The sequence below is a fragment of the Mandrillus leucophaeus genome, unplaced genomic scaffold (assembly GCF_000951045.1).
Source record: "Mandrillus leucophaeus isolate KB7577 unplaced genomic scaffold, Mleu.le_1.0 Scaffold253, whole genome shotgun sequence".
In the NCBI taxonomy this organism is placed as follows: Eukaryota; Metazoa; Chordata; class Mammalia; order Primates; family Cercopithecidae; genus Mandrillus; species Mandrillus leucophaeus.
The window spans coordinates 231833-246341 of NW_012102621.1; the positions used below are offsets into that span (position 1 = coordinate 231833).

The window sequence follows — 14509 nt, forward strand, 5'->3', positions numbered from 1 at the left end:
AAAAAAAAAAAAAAGAAAAAAAGAAAAAAATGAAATATAGAAAATTTAGATGGACACTTGTATTTCCTAATTTATGTATCTTGGTCAGCTTCTCCACAAGCTTACCTAATTATTTATACACTTTATGCTTATTAAAGTATACATTTTTAAATGTTAGCCTATTAAAAAAAAAAGATGTGACTCACTTAACAGAAGAGAAGGTATGTGAAATTCTTGAATTGTGTAGAGAAAGAGAGGATTATTCCCCTTTAATACTTGTTATTAGAGGAGTTTTTTCTAGTGCTGAGGCATTGGTACAGAGCTTCCAGAGAGGTAAACAACACACCAAGAAAGAACTGAAATCTCTTTAAGCAAAGGATGAAGACAAGGATGAAGATGAAAAGGAAAAAGCTGCATGTTCTGCTGCTGCTATGGAAGAAGACTCAGAAGCATCTTCCTCAAGGATAGGTGATAGCTCACAGGGAGAAAACAATCTGCAAAAATTAGGCCCTAATGATGTGTCTGGGGATATTGATGCCATTAGAAGGGTCTACACCAGATTGCTCTCTAATGAAAGAATTGAAACTGCCTTTCTCAATGCATTTGTATATTTGTCGCATAACGTGGAATGTGACTTGACATATCACAACGAATACTCTTGAGATCCGAATTATCTGAATTTGTTCATTTTCGTAATGGAGAATAGAAATCTCCACAGTCCTGAATATCTGGAAATGGCTTTGCCATTATTTTGCAAAGCAATGAGCAAGCTACCCCTTGCAACCCAAGGAAAACTGATCAGACTGTGGTCTAAATACAATGCAGACTAGATTTAGAGAATGATGGAGCCATTTCAGCAACTTATGACTTACAAAGTCATAAGCAATGAATTTAACAGTTGAAATCTAGTGAATGATGATGATGCCATTGTTGCTGCTTCGAAGTGCTTGAAAATGGTTTACTATGCAAATGCAGTTGGGAGGGGAAGTAGACACAAACCACAATGAGGAAGATGATGAAGAACCCATCCCTGAGTCCAGTGAGCTGACACTTCGGGAGCTTTTGGGAGAAGAAAGAAGAAACAAGAAAGGTCCTCGAGTGGACCCCTGGAAACTGAACTTGGTGTTAAAATCCTGGATTGTCGAAAACCACTTATCCCTTTTGAAGAGTTTATTAATGAACCACTGAATGAGGTTCTAGAAATGGATAAAGATGATACTTTTTTTCAAAGTAGAAACAAAAAACAAATTCTTTTATGACATGTCCCTTTATATTGAATGGTGTCACAAGGAATTTGGGATTTTGACAATAGAATTCGCATGTACAGTGAACGAAGAATCACTGTTCTCTACAGCTTAGTTCAAGGACAGCAGGTGAATCCATATTTGAAACTCAAAGTTAGATGTGACCTTATCATAGATGATGCACTTGTCCGGCTAGAGATGATCGCAATGGAAAATCCTGCAGACTTGAAGAAGCAGTTGTGTGTGGAATTTGAACGAGAACAAGGAGTTGATGAGGGAGGTGTTTCCAAAGAATTTTTTCAGCTGGTTGTGGAGGAAATCTTCAGTCCAGATACTGGTATGTTCACATATGATAAATCTACAAAATTGTTTTGGTTTAATCCATCTTCTTTTGAAACTGAGGGGTCAGTTTACTCTGATCGGCATAGTACTGGGTCTGGCTATTTACAATACCTGTATACTGGATGTACATTTTCCCATGGTTGTCTACAAGAAGCTAATGGGGAAAAAAGGAACTTTTCGTGACTTGGGAGACTCTCATCCAGTTCTATCTCAGAGTTTAAAGAGGGAATGTGGAAGATGACATGATGATCACTTTCCAGATATCACAGACAGATCATTTTGGTAACCCGATGACGTATGATCTAAAGGAAAATGGTGATAAAATTCCAATGACAAATGAAAACAGGAGGGAATTTGTTAATCTTTATTCTGACTACATTCTCAATAAATCAGTAGAAAAACAGTTCAAGGCTTTGTGGAGAGGTTTTCATATGGTGACCAATGAATCTCCCTTGAAGTACTTATTCAGAACAGAAGAAATTGAATTGCTTATATGTGGAAATCGGAATCTACATTTCCAAGCACTAGAAGAAACTACAGAATGATGGTGGCTATACCAGGGACTCTGTTCTGATTAGGGAGTTCTGGGAAGTTGTTCATTCCTTTACAGATGAACGTAAAAGATTCTTCTTGCAGTTGAAAATGGGCACAGACAGAGCACCTGTGGGAGGACTAGGAAAATTAAAGATGATTATACCCAAAAATGGCCCAGACATGGAAAGGTTACCTACATTTCATACTTGCTTTAATGTGCTTTTACTTCTGGAATATTCAAGCAAGGAAAAACTTGAAGAGAGATTTTTTTTTTTTTTTTGAGACGGAGTCTGGCTCTGTTGCCCAGGCTGGAGTGCAGTGGCCGGATCTCAGCTCACTGCAAGCTCCGCCTCCCAGGTTTCCACCATTCTCCCGCCTCAGCCTCCCGAGTAGCTGGGACTACAGGCGCCCACCACCACGCCCGGCTAGTTTTTAGTATTTTTTTTTTAGTAGAGACGGGGTTTCACCGTGTTAGCCAGGATGGTCTCGATCTCCTGACCTCGTGATCCACCCGTCTCAGCCTCCCAAAGTGCTGGGATTACAGGCTTGAGCCACCACGCCCGGCCAAAGAGAGATTCTTGAAGGCCATCATGTATGCCAAAGGATTTGGCATGCTGTAAAACAAAACAAAATGAAACAAAAAAGGAAGAAAAAATTTAAAAATTTTAAAAATATAACAAGAAGGATAACTTTTTGGTGGTGATAGTGTCCCGGTACAAAAATGCTGTAAGTTAGTGAACCACAGTAGTCACCTATGTCTGTGCCTCCCTTCTTTATTGGGGGCATGTGGGCTGGAACAGCAGATTTCAGCTACATATATGAACAAATCCTTTATTATTATTATTTTGTGTGTGAAAGTGTTACATATTTTTTCACTTGTATATACAGAGAGGTTTTTCTGAATATTTATTTTAAGGGTAAAATCACTTTGGCTTGTGTTTATTACTGCTTGAAGTTGAGCGTTTTGAGTATTTAAAAAATAAATGCCAACAGAACTACTCTCCCAAGGAAAATATTGCCACCGTTTGTAGACAATGTAACCTTCAAGCCTGTGCTACTTTTTTGTCCCTGTATCTAAATCAAATCAGACACTGTCTTTTTTTTTTAAATGATTTGCTTTTGAAACTTGAAGTCTTGAAAACAGTGTGATACAATTACTACTGTTCTAGCCCCCAAAGAGTTTTCTGTGCAAAATCTTGAGAATCAATAAAGATGGAAGCGAGAAACTGGAATGTTTTAACTGCAGCCCTCAGAACTTTAGTAACAGCACAACAAATTAAAAACTCATGCCACAGTATGTCGTCTTTGTGTGTCTTGCAATGAACTGTTTCAGTAGCCAATCCTCTTTGTTAGTATATGAAAGGAAAGGGATTTTTGTTCTTGTTGTTATTTTAAGCTTACTGGGGAAAGTGCAGTTGGTAAAATGAAATGGTAGTCAAGCCTACTGCAACAAAGTTAGGAAGTCTGTTGTTTATTATAAACAAATAGCATGTGAAAGTGCACTTCAGATAGATTTTTTATTAATTACTTATTACCTAGATTTTAAATAGACAATCCAAAGTCTCCCCTTCCTGTTGCCATCATCTTGTTAAATCAGCCATTTTATTGAGGCACGTGGTGAGTGTTGCAACACAATGACAAAGATGGCTACTGCGCCTTGTGTTAATTAATCATACAGTCAGCTAACCTGGAAATGAATGAAACTATTACTTCTAAGAATTACCTTGTAAAGCCCCACCAGTAAAATTTAATTCAAAACATGTTAAACATTACTTTCATGTACTATGGACAGGTACAGATAGGATTAAATTACTGGATTTTCAGAAGTCAGTAGTTTTCCCTTTCCTAGTCTTCTGTGTACGAGATGTTAATTTCTTTTATTGCATTAAGAAGTAAAAGAGTTACGTATTTTAACTAAAACAAAAAAGTAAAAACAAAAAACAGACAGAAAATAATCACCTAGAGAAAATAGTACAGGTCCCAGGGGACACGAGACTGGAAGTGTCTGTCATCACAGAAAATCATCAACTGGAGAAGGCGAAAGAGGTACCAGAAGACACTCGAGGGGAGGTGTCTGTGGTCCCAGAAAATCATCGGCTTGAGAAACTGGTAGGGGTCCCAAGGGGCACTCAACTGCAGGTGTCTGTGGTCTCAGAAAATCATCCCCTGGAGATAGTGGCTGAGGTGCGAGAAGACACTCGAGGGGAGGTGTCTTGGTCTCAGAAAATCATTAGCTGGAGAAAATGGCTGAGGTCCCAGGGGACAGTCGACGGGAGGGGTCTATGGTCTTAGAAAATCATCAACTGGAGAAGGTGGAAGAGGTACCAGAAGACACTCGGGAGGTGTCTGCAGTCTCAGAGAGTCATCAGCTGGAGAAAACCCAGGGGACAGGCAACTGGAGGGGTCTGTGGTCTCAGAAAATCATCAGTTGGAGAAGGTGGAAGAGGTACCAGAAGACACTCGGGAGGTGTCTGCAGTCTCAGAGAGTCATCAGCTGGAGAAAACGGGAAAGGTCCCAGGGGACAGGCAACTGGAGGGGTCTGTGGTCTCAGAAAATCATCAGTTGGAGAAGGTGGAAGAGGTACCAGAAGACACTCGGGAGGTGTCTGCAGTCTCAGAGAGTCATCAGCTGGAGAAAATGGGCGAGGTCCCAGGGGACCGTCTGTGGGAAGTGGTCTTAGAAAATCGTCAGCTGTAGAAGGTGGAAGAGGTACCAGAAGACACTCGGGAGGTGTCTGCAGTCTCAGAAAATCATCAGCTGGAGAAAATGGGAAAGGTCCCAGGGGACAGTCAACTGGAGGGGTCTGTGGTCTCAGAAAATCATCAGCTGGAGAAGGTGGAAGAGGTACCAGAAGACACTCAGGAGGTGTCTGCAGTCTCAGAAAATCCTCAGCTGGAAAAGGTGGCTGAGGTACCGGAAGACACTCGAGGGGAGGAGTCTGTGATTTCATAAAATCATCAGCTGCAAAAAATGGTAGAGGTACCAGGGGATACTCGACTGGAGGTGTCTGTGGTCCCAGAAAATCATCAACTGGAGAAAATGGTAGAGGTCCCAGGGGACACTCAATGGGAGGTGTCTGTGGTCTCAGAAAATCATCAACTGGAGTAGGTGGCTGAGGTACCAGAAGACACTCGAGGGGAAATGACTGTGGTCTCAAAAAATCTTCAGCTGGAGACAATGGTAGAGGTCCCAGGGGACACTGGAGTGGAGTTGTCTGTGATCTCAGAAAATCATCAGCTAAAGACAATGGCTGAGATACCAGAAGACACTTGACGGGAGCTGTCCGTGGTCTCAGAAAATCATTAGCTGGAGAAGGTGGAAGAGGTATCAAAAGACACTCGATGGGAGACGACTGTGGTCTCAGAAAATCATCAGCTGGAGATAATGGTCGAGGTCCAATGGGACATTCGACTGGAGGTGTCTGTGGTCTCAGAAAATCATCAACTGGAGAAGGTGGAAGAGGCACAAAAAGACACTTGAGGGTAGATGACGGGAGTCTCAGAAAATCATCAGCTGGAGAAAATGGTCGAGGTCCCAGGGGACACTCAACGGGCGGTGTCTGTGGTCTCAGAAAATCAACTGGAGAAGGTGGAAGAGGTATCAGAAGACACTCGAGGGGAGTTGTCTCCAGTCTTAGAAAATCCTCACCAGGAGAAGGTGGTTGAGGTACCAGAAGACACTCGAGGGGAGGTGTCTGTGGTCTCAGAAAATCATCAGTGGTAGAAAATGGTCGAGGTCTCAGGGGACACTTGACAGGAGGTGTCTGTGGTCTCAGAAAATCATCAACTGGAGAAGGTGAAAAAGGAACCAGAAGACACTTAAGGGGAGTTGTCTGTGGTCTCAGAAAATCGTCAGCTCGAGAAGGTGGAAGAGATAGCAGAGGAGACTCGAGGGGAGGTGATTGTGGTCTCAGAAAATCATCAGCTGGAGAAAATGGCCAAGGTCCCAGGTGACACTCGAAGGGAGGTATCTGTGGTCTCAGAAAATCCTCAGCTGGAGAAGGTGGTTGAGGCACCAGAAGACAATCGAGGGGAGGTGTCTGCGGTATCAGAAACTCATCAACTGGAGGTGAAATAGGTACCAGAAGACACTTGAGGGGAGGTGTCTGCAGTCTGAGAAAAGCATCAGCTGGAGAAAATGGTAGAGGTCCCAGGCGACACTCGATAGGAGGTGTCTGTGGCATCAAAAAATCATCAACTGGAGAAGGTGGAAGATGTACAAAAAGACACCCGAGGGGAGTTGACTGTGGTCCCAGAAAATATTCAGCTGGAGAGAATGGTAGAGGTCCCAGGGCACAGGCGATGGGAGGTGTCTGTGGTCTCAGAAAATCATCAACTAGAGAAGGTGGAAGAGGTACCAGAAGACACTCCAGGGGAGTTATCTGCGGTCTCAGAAAATCCTCAGCTGGAGAAGGTGGTGGAGGTACCAGAAGACACTTGAGGGGAGATGTCTGTCGTTTCAGAAAATCATCAGCGGGAGAAAATGGCCGCAGTCCCAGAGGACACTCGACGGGAGGTGTCTGTGGTCCCAGAAAACCATCAACTAGAGAAGGTGGAAGAAGCACCAGAAGACGCTCGATGGGAAATGTCTGTGGTCTCAGAAAATCATCAGTTGGAGAAAATGGTAGAGGTCCTAGGGGACACTTGAGGGAAAGTGTCTGTGGTTTCAGAAAATTATCAACTGGAGTAGGTGGAAGGCATACAAAAGGACACTCAAGGGGAGATAACTGTGTTCTCAGAAAATCTAATGGTAGAGGTCGCAGGGGACACTTGACTGGAGATGTCTCTGGTCTCAGAAAATTATCAACTGGAGAAAGTGAAAGAGGTACCAGAAGACACTTGAAGGGAGGTGTGTGTGGTCTCAGAAAATCATCAGCTGGAGAAAATGGTAGAGGTCCCAGAGGACACTCGACTGGAGGGGTCTGTGGTCTCAGGAAATCATCAACTGGAGAAGGTGGAAGAGGTACCAGAAGACACTCAAGGGGAAGTGGCTGTGGTTTCAGAAAATCAACAGCTGGAGAAGGTGATTGAGATACCAGAAGACACTCGAGCAGAGATATATGTGGTCTCAGAAAATCATCAGCTGGAGAAAATGGTAGAGGTCCCAGGGGACACTCGAATGGAGGTGTCTGTCGTCTCAGAAAATCATCAGTTGTAGAAGGTGGTTGAGGTCCTAGGGGACACTCGAGTTGAGAAATAGTCAGAGGTCCCAGAAAACCTTTAGCTGATGGAAGTGGTTGAGCTCCCAGATGATACTGAGATGGAGCAGGTGGCTGGTGGCCCATGCATTGTCTTAAAGGTTCAGCCATGAGGTAGGGCGAGTAGGGCAATCCTGAGGAATGATGATGCTCCACTGCAACCATACTGACCTGTAGGGCAGAAGGAGGAAATGTTTTCACATATATTCATTTGATGGACAAAATTACCACCACCAACACAGGCTGCACCTTCTGTTGCTCGTGATAGTTTTTTGCACCTTTCCATCCTCCAGGTTTCAAAATAGCATTATCAGTGTTATAATATCACTCTTCCACTAAGTACTGCCGACCACTGGCGAATAAAGAAAAGTCACTGGGACACACTGTTGTCTCCACATGCCAGTGGGTCTGTCTGCAAATGTAGGCAGGCTGGCGTCCTGCCCCAGGGAAGACAGAGTCATAACAGAGTAATAAAGCAGCATGTTTGAGACACACGAGTGTCTATGTCTATCCTCATTCCTCCCTCACAGCCATCACCAGAGCATTTTCCTTGCACCAGGTCAACAGACAGTAAGAGAGGCATGAAAAGCCCATTGTCCACACATGCTGCAGCTTCTTTTTGGAGAATGTTTCCCAGGCCTTTTACGTTCTGTCTCTGATTCTCAGAACTCTGCAAGGTCAGTGTGACCACCCTGCTCAAAATCTAAGAAAACAGAGGTTTGCAGAGGAAGGAGAAAATGTGCGCAGGGTCACAAAGCTTGCAAGAGGCCGAGTGGAAGTTGATTCCAGCTCTCCCTGCAGGACCCTCTCATTTCCCCCTCTGTTTCCCTTCTTGACAAAGGATCTTCTTCACTCTGGAGGTGCCACCTATGAGAACGAAGAGTTCTGGGGAGATGTGGATTCCTGAAGAGCTGCAGGGGAACTGGGAGAGGGTTTGCTGAGAGAACAATCCTACAACAAGAAGTCAGTTAGGCATGGCTGTAATATTTCTTTTCACTCCCAGGTAATACCAAATCGTAAGTGCATTAAGACATAAAGAATACTTTTGTCCACGGAAAAATGAGGTGGGAATTCTAAACAAAGCAAGTTTTAAAAATGTGTTTGACTTCAAGTGTACAAGTCCCATCATGTGTAATCATAGGACTCGGCAGCTGTTGAAGGTACAGAGGCCACACAAGAACCAGCATAGCTGAGCATCATTTAAGGCCTTCATTTGGAATTGTCCCTTGGTAATAAGTTACATTCACTCTTCACTAACACTCGGGGCCTATTTGCTATTACAAATATGGAACCTTTGACACTGAGAATATTAGATCAGGGGCACCACTGGGTGGGGATGAAGGTGTTTTTGCACCACACAGTTACCAAGAGGGATGGGACTGTGATGGACTATGGAATTGGCCTTGTCAAAGAGCATTCGAAATTGCACAAAGCACAAATTAATGTTGGATTAATGAGTTTTCACTATCTTCTGGGAATACAGCAGATATTTCAAATGTTAATCTCCTACCTTAGAGCAGAAAACAAACAAAATCACAGCAAAAGAAAGAAAACCCCACATATTTCAGAAATGAGACCTCACAACATCTTGAGTAAAGAGGGTCGGTGGGGGTTCCCTGCACCATGAGACCTACAGTAGTGGAGGTCAGTGGCACCTCCTCGTGTTCGTTCTGGAAACAGAACAGTAAAAGTCCTTCAGCCCTCGGCCCCTGAGCATTTATGGATTCTGGAGGTGCCACCAACGATGATCAGCGGGGAACGGAGAAGCCTGAAAGCTCATGGGGAAGATTTTGCTTCTGAAAAAGTCGAGACAGAAAAGGCACCACAGAACCCACAGAGCAGAGGCCAGGCCAGGAGAGGGCGTTGTAGGAAAAGACCAAAGTATCCTGATACAGGAAGAGTGAAAACCACCCCAGCATTTACCTTTGTCTTCTCTGTGTTTCCAGCTGGGATGCAGCTGCTGTTCCTCATGGGAACCGAATGAGGTCCTGAATCTGCTAAGGGCCAGAGAAGGGAATGGCGCTAAATCTGGCTTGCATGTTCTGTGCAGAGTAAGAAACCCCCCACACCCTCCACTGCCATCTCACTCTCTGCCACACAGGTCCCTTACCACAGGCGCAGGGTTTCTTGACCACATGCCTCAGAGGAATCTGGAGCCCTCGGGGCCCTCATCCTTGAGGAAGACACCACAGAGCCCTGGTCCAGGGGTATTCTTAACTCTCAACAGGCTGTGAACAGGTCAGGCTCTAACCAGCTGGAAATGAGCTCTAAATCAGTACATATCAGAGGAACTCACTCATCATGTAAGTACAGACTCAAAATTAAAATAGGAACAGCCATGTTTGGAAGAATATCAGTAAACCCTGGATAGGAACAACACTGCTCCTCTTCTTCAAGCCATAGGGGCATTTAAAATTCTGTGGATTCATAGTTAATCTAACTTTCATACCTGGCCAGGTATTATCAATACTTATGAACAGAAATGGACATAAAAAGATGAACAGTCATGAGAAAAGGTAAGAGCTACAGAAATTAACTGGAAAGTTTTAGGGTTACACTTCAAATGTTAGAGGAGTAAGATTACATAGAAATTTAACTTACTAACGGAGTTATATAGTTGACAATAAACAACTTAAACAAACAAAAAGAATGAAGGAAGTTCCAAAAAGTGTAAATAAATACTTCTTTTTTTTTTTTTTTTTTTTTTGAGACGGAGTCTCGCTCTGTCACCCAGGCTGGAGTGCAGTGGCACAATCTCAGCTCACTGCAAGCAAGCTCCGCCTCCCGGGTTCACGCTATTCTCCTGCCTCAGCCTCCCGAGTAGCTGGGACTACAGGCACCCACCACAACACCCAGCTAATTTTTTTTGTATTTTTAGTAGAGACGGGGTTTCACCATGTTAGCCAGGATGGTCTCGATCTCTTGACCTTATGATCTGCCTGCCTCGGGCTCCCAAAGTGCTGGGATTACAGGCATGAGCCACCACGCCCAGCCTGCTTCTTTTCTTAAAGCAGATCTCATGCTACAGTATTGATCCATGAAGACATGGCTAGAAAATCTGTGCTCTCATCCCCACATGTGGCTCCCATTCTAAAGTGCTATTGCTGTTTTCTCAAATGAAAGAAGAATAAAGCCTTCACACTGAGTCAAGGTGGAAAGGGGAGCCAGCCCATTTGCCTTCTAGGCTCATCTCCTCAGTTAAAAGGAACCAAGACATCAGGGTGGGGCAATGTCCACAGTCGGTGGAGTGGCCTGAGCTCCACCATTCACAGGGGACCAGCCAAGATCCATTCAGCTAGGGCACCTGAGAAAAATAGGGTCCTACCACCTAGCAGGACAACTGTTCTCTTTGTAAGTGCTTGGAATTGTTTCCGGAAACATAACAATTACCCCACCTGAGCCCTCACCCCCAAAAGGAGAAGCAGGGTGTGTGGATTGTGCAGCAGAAGTTAAGCAGCTGCCTTCACAGCGAGCTCCTACCTCTCCAGAGACGGTTCTTTAGGCCCGGTCGTCCCTGGACTGGCTCCTGACTCATGTGTTTCTCTGGCATTCTCTGCTTTTCCCTCATTTCACACCTACAAGACAGAGGAAGAATTGACTTGAAGAATTAAAACACTAAGTTCTTTACTAGACACTCAAAGCTTTATCTTAAAACAAACACATCCTTTAAAATGTCCATCACAGTGACCTACCCATGCTGCTTGTAGGCAGCCTTCCTCTGGGCCATCTCCCTCTGCAAGGCTTGAGCACAGAGCTGTGGGGAGAAAAATACATCCACGTCCTGACCTGGCAGACTATGTCCAAAAGCAAGGAAAACAAACAAACTTATCCAGTTGTCAAGAGCCTTTCTTGCATAAGGGGTGATCTGAAAAAGCCAACACATGAGAAATTGAATGTTGAGAGAGTCTAAGGGCCGTGGCATCATCTGCATCAGCACTGAACAATCCTACAACCGTGGGGAGGAAGGTCCTTACTTTGCATCTGTAGGAGTCCTCTGTCCGCCACTGCAACTGTTGCATGTCTTGAAACATTTTCCTGTGGATTACAATCACTTTCATCAGATAAAGCACCACTTTCAGGATGATTTTAAATAATCTGCCATGTTTCTATTATCCTCACAACTGTACCCTTACATAATCTATCTATAGCTTGAAAACATACTTCAAATGGCTATAAAAGTACAGTCTGGGCCGGGTGCGGTGGCTCACGCCTGTAATACCAGCACTTTGGGAGGCCGAGGTGGGTGGATCACAAAGTCAGGAGATCGAGACCATCCTGGCTAATACAGTGAAACCTCATCTCTACTAAAAACACAAAAAATTAGCCGGGCATGGTGGCAGGCACCTGTAATCCCACCTACTCGGGAGGCTGAGGCACGGGAATCGCTTGAACCTGGGAGGTGGAGGTAGCAGTGAGCCGAGATCACACATTGCACTCCAGCCTGGGTGACAGAGTGAGATTCTGTCTCAGGAAAAAAAAAAAGTACAGTCTGATCCAAACTGTTGCTATATTGATTTCTCCTCTTTTGCTTAATGCCTGCTAACTTCTGAGTAGACAATTTCCTTCCCCATTCTTAGTATATCCCTAATTCGTCCTTCATTGGGCATCTTTTATCATAAAGCTCTATTCTCTTTGTATTAATATCCTTGCCATGTTTCACACGGCAGAAACAGCTGGGCTTATAAACAGGCATAGTCCTTTTGAAGGATGGGGTTGATCCTACAACAAGACACTTTCCTAAGGACGACAACAACTCACACCACCCCTAGAATGGCTGGTGTGAACCGAGTTTCCGCACTGTCTAGCTGTTAATGGGGTCAGGAGACGTTTTGCTACTTGACATCTTTTGGTCACTGGTAAATCTTAAGGTACTTTGTTTTCTCTTTTGTGAACTCTCTCTTGCTCTCTCGATATGTCTTCTGACCATTTGTTTCTATTTCTGTATTTACTGGGTCTAAACATTGTACAAAGGTTAAAAACAACACCCAAGAGGGTGGGGTTCAGTTTCTGAACTCACTTGTAGGTACGTATTTTTTTCATAATCAATTTCCCATTTTCCTCTGCGTCTGAGAGCTGCCTCTCCCTTTCTGCTTGCTCACATTCTTTCATTCTCAGCTTCCTGAGATTAGAAAGGACAGAAATGCACACACATGATTCACTAGCCTGCGTGGGATCCTCTCTGCCCTTCTGGTATCTAAAGGCTGTGATTCAAAAGTCTCTCCCGCAACCTTACTACAAATGAACCAACTGATTCTCACAACCTCCCCTTGAGAGACAAAGAAAAATCACACTCTGGACAGCTGGCAAGTCACCTGTCATTTCCAGCTCACCTTCATAGTTCTATAGTCCTATTCTTTAGTAAATAAAGACTATTTGAAGCTTCTATGAGGTGCACTATGTGTGTCTCTGGGGTCAGTTTTGTGCTTGACACAGCGAAAGCCCATTTTAGTTCAGTGTGAAAAATCAGACCTCCCCAACTCATCACAACTAATTCCATCGGGAGCAGAGGATTGCTCCTCATCTGACTCCTCCTGTGGAAGACCTGATTCTCAGTCAGAGGCTGATGCCAGAACCCAATCAGTCTCAGAGAGATCCTTCCAGAATATGGTGTCATTAACCCTGCAGTTCACTACTGCATTTTGCCATGATTCAGGACTGGAACTCTTGTCATTGACTTTAAAGATCCTGGTTCAGAGAAAAGGCAATCTGAATGCTGGGTGCATCTATTGAATTAGAAATGATCGGAATGGCTCCTAAGTCAGGGTGTTATGTCCTGAAAATAGGTGACAACTGCAAACCGTCCACCCCGGTGTTGACTGACTCTAACAAGGTTCAGTTCACAGTGAGGGTAGAAAAAGGAAATGGCCTAAAAAGGTAGGTTTGCTGTGTTGCCCTCACACTACTTGATTCACGGTCCTGATCCTAAGGATCTCACCTGATACTTGATTTTATAGGAAGGATATATAAAATTCCAAGAACCCTAGGAAACAGGGACAAACACACTTCAAAGAGAAAGTTAATGCACTTGTTTCTGACCACAGGGCATCCTTTAGCACATGCGGTCTGGAGTGGCCTTAAGCACGGAGTGTGTGGTGAGGTCCTGAGGATGCAATGGGAGCAAGGTCCTGTTCCCACTCTAAAGGAGCTCACAGTTTAATGCAAATGAGAAGCCAGAGAGGACATCACTACTCCTGCTGTGCACTTGGGAACTAGAAACACAAAACCTGACTCTGGAGGGAAGCTAAGGAAGCGTTGTGCTCTTGAGTTGACGCAAGTGCATCTGAAGCTTCTGATCTCCCATCAGAACAATGGCGGACACCAAACAGAATATAAAACCCATGATTGAATGCATCAAATTGCTAACATGGCAGTAAAGAGACATGAGGTCAAGATGGAGAAGAAGGAAACCCAGGACGAAGGCCGGCCTCGCATTTGGAACCCATTTCCCTGAGTTTCATTGCTGAATTCCAGAAGGGACTATGAGATGCAAAGAATCAGAGCAGCTTTTGTACACACGCATGGGATTAGATGGAAAACAAGTGGATTGAGGGTCTGGCAATGAAGGCGACCCATACTGAAGTCCACTGGCTCTGGTTGAGACCCAGAAGAGTCACACACCAGAATAGAGGTGGACAGGAAATACCCTGGCCTTTATAGGGACTGAGCCTGCACTGATGACCTTAATTGCTGCCTGTATGGAGGACCCCTGATCATTCCCCAGAAGTAGACTCCCATCTCTTCTGCAGCAAGATAACATGCTAGTAGGCCTCCATTCATTGCTAAATATTTTTTAACAAGTATCTCACATTTAACAAAAAAAGATCAGTCATATGGCAGCAAAATACAATGTAATATGACCAAAACGTGAAAGACTGTGAAAATGAATCTGGAGGTGACCCAAGCATTAAATTCAACAATCCAGGCCAGGTGCAGTGGCTCACTCTGGGAGGCCAAGGCAGGCGGATCACCTGAGGTCAGGAGTTCAAGACTAGCCTGGCCAACATGGTGAAATCCTGTCTCTACTAAAAATACAAAAATTGGGCCAGGCACGGTGGATCACGCCTGTAATCCCAGCACATTGGGAGGCCGAGGTGTGCGGATCATGATATCAGGAGTTCAAGACCAGCCTGGCCAATATGGTAAAACCCTGTCTCTACTAAAAATACAAAAATTATCTGGGCGTGGTGGCATGTGCCTGTAGTCCCAGCTACT

General features: G+C 44.3%; 2 protein-coding genes and 1 pseudogene across 2 annotated transcripts in view; 1 reads left to right on the top strand and 2 right to left on the bottom strand.

The window, feature by feature from the left end:
- The window catches only part of LOC105542220, a 10955-nt pseudogene extending 8236 nt beyond the window's left edge, over window positions 1–2719 (top strand).
- Window positions 2720–4250: 1531 nt separating this feature from the next.
- LOC105542231 (putative NPIP-like protein) lies at window positions 4251–7552 on the bottom strand. Its single transcript, XM_011983675.1, is given in 4 exon segments — window positions 4251–4471; window positions 4534–5212; window positions 5417–6274; window positions 6458–7552. Coding segments are annotated over 4 exon segments (2763 nt in total). The 5' UTR covers window positions 7463–7552.
- Window positions 7553–8596: 1044 nt separating this feature from the next.
- The window catches only part of NPIPA3 (nuclear pore complex interacting protein family, member A3), a 13527-nt gene continuing 7614 nt past the window's right edge, over window positions 8597–14509 (bottom strand). The window contains exons 6-8 of the mRNA XM_011983659.1: window positions 11272–11332; window positions 10990–11162; window positions 8597–8676 (exon numbers count right to left, since the gene is read on the bottom strand). Coding sequence (XP_011839049.1) covers window positions 8607–8676; window positions 10990–11162; window positions 11272–11332 — 304 coding nt within the window. The 3' untranslated portion in view covers window positions 8597–8606. The remainder of the gene's footprint in view (window positions 8677–10989; window positions 11163–11271; window positions 11333–14509) is intronic.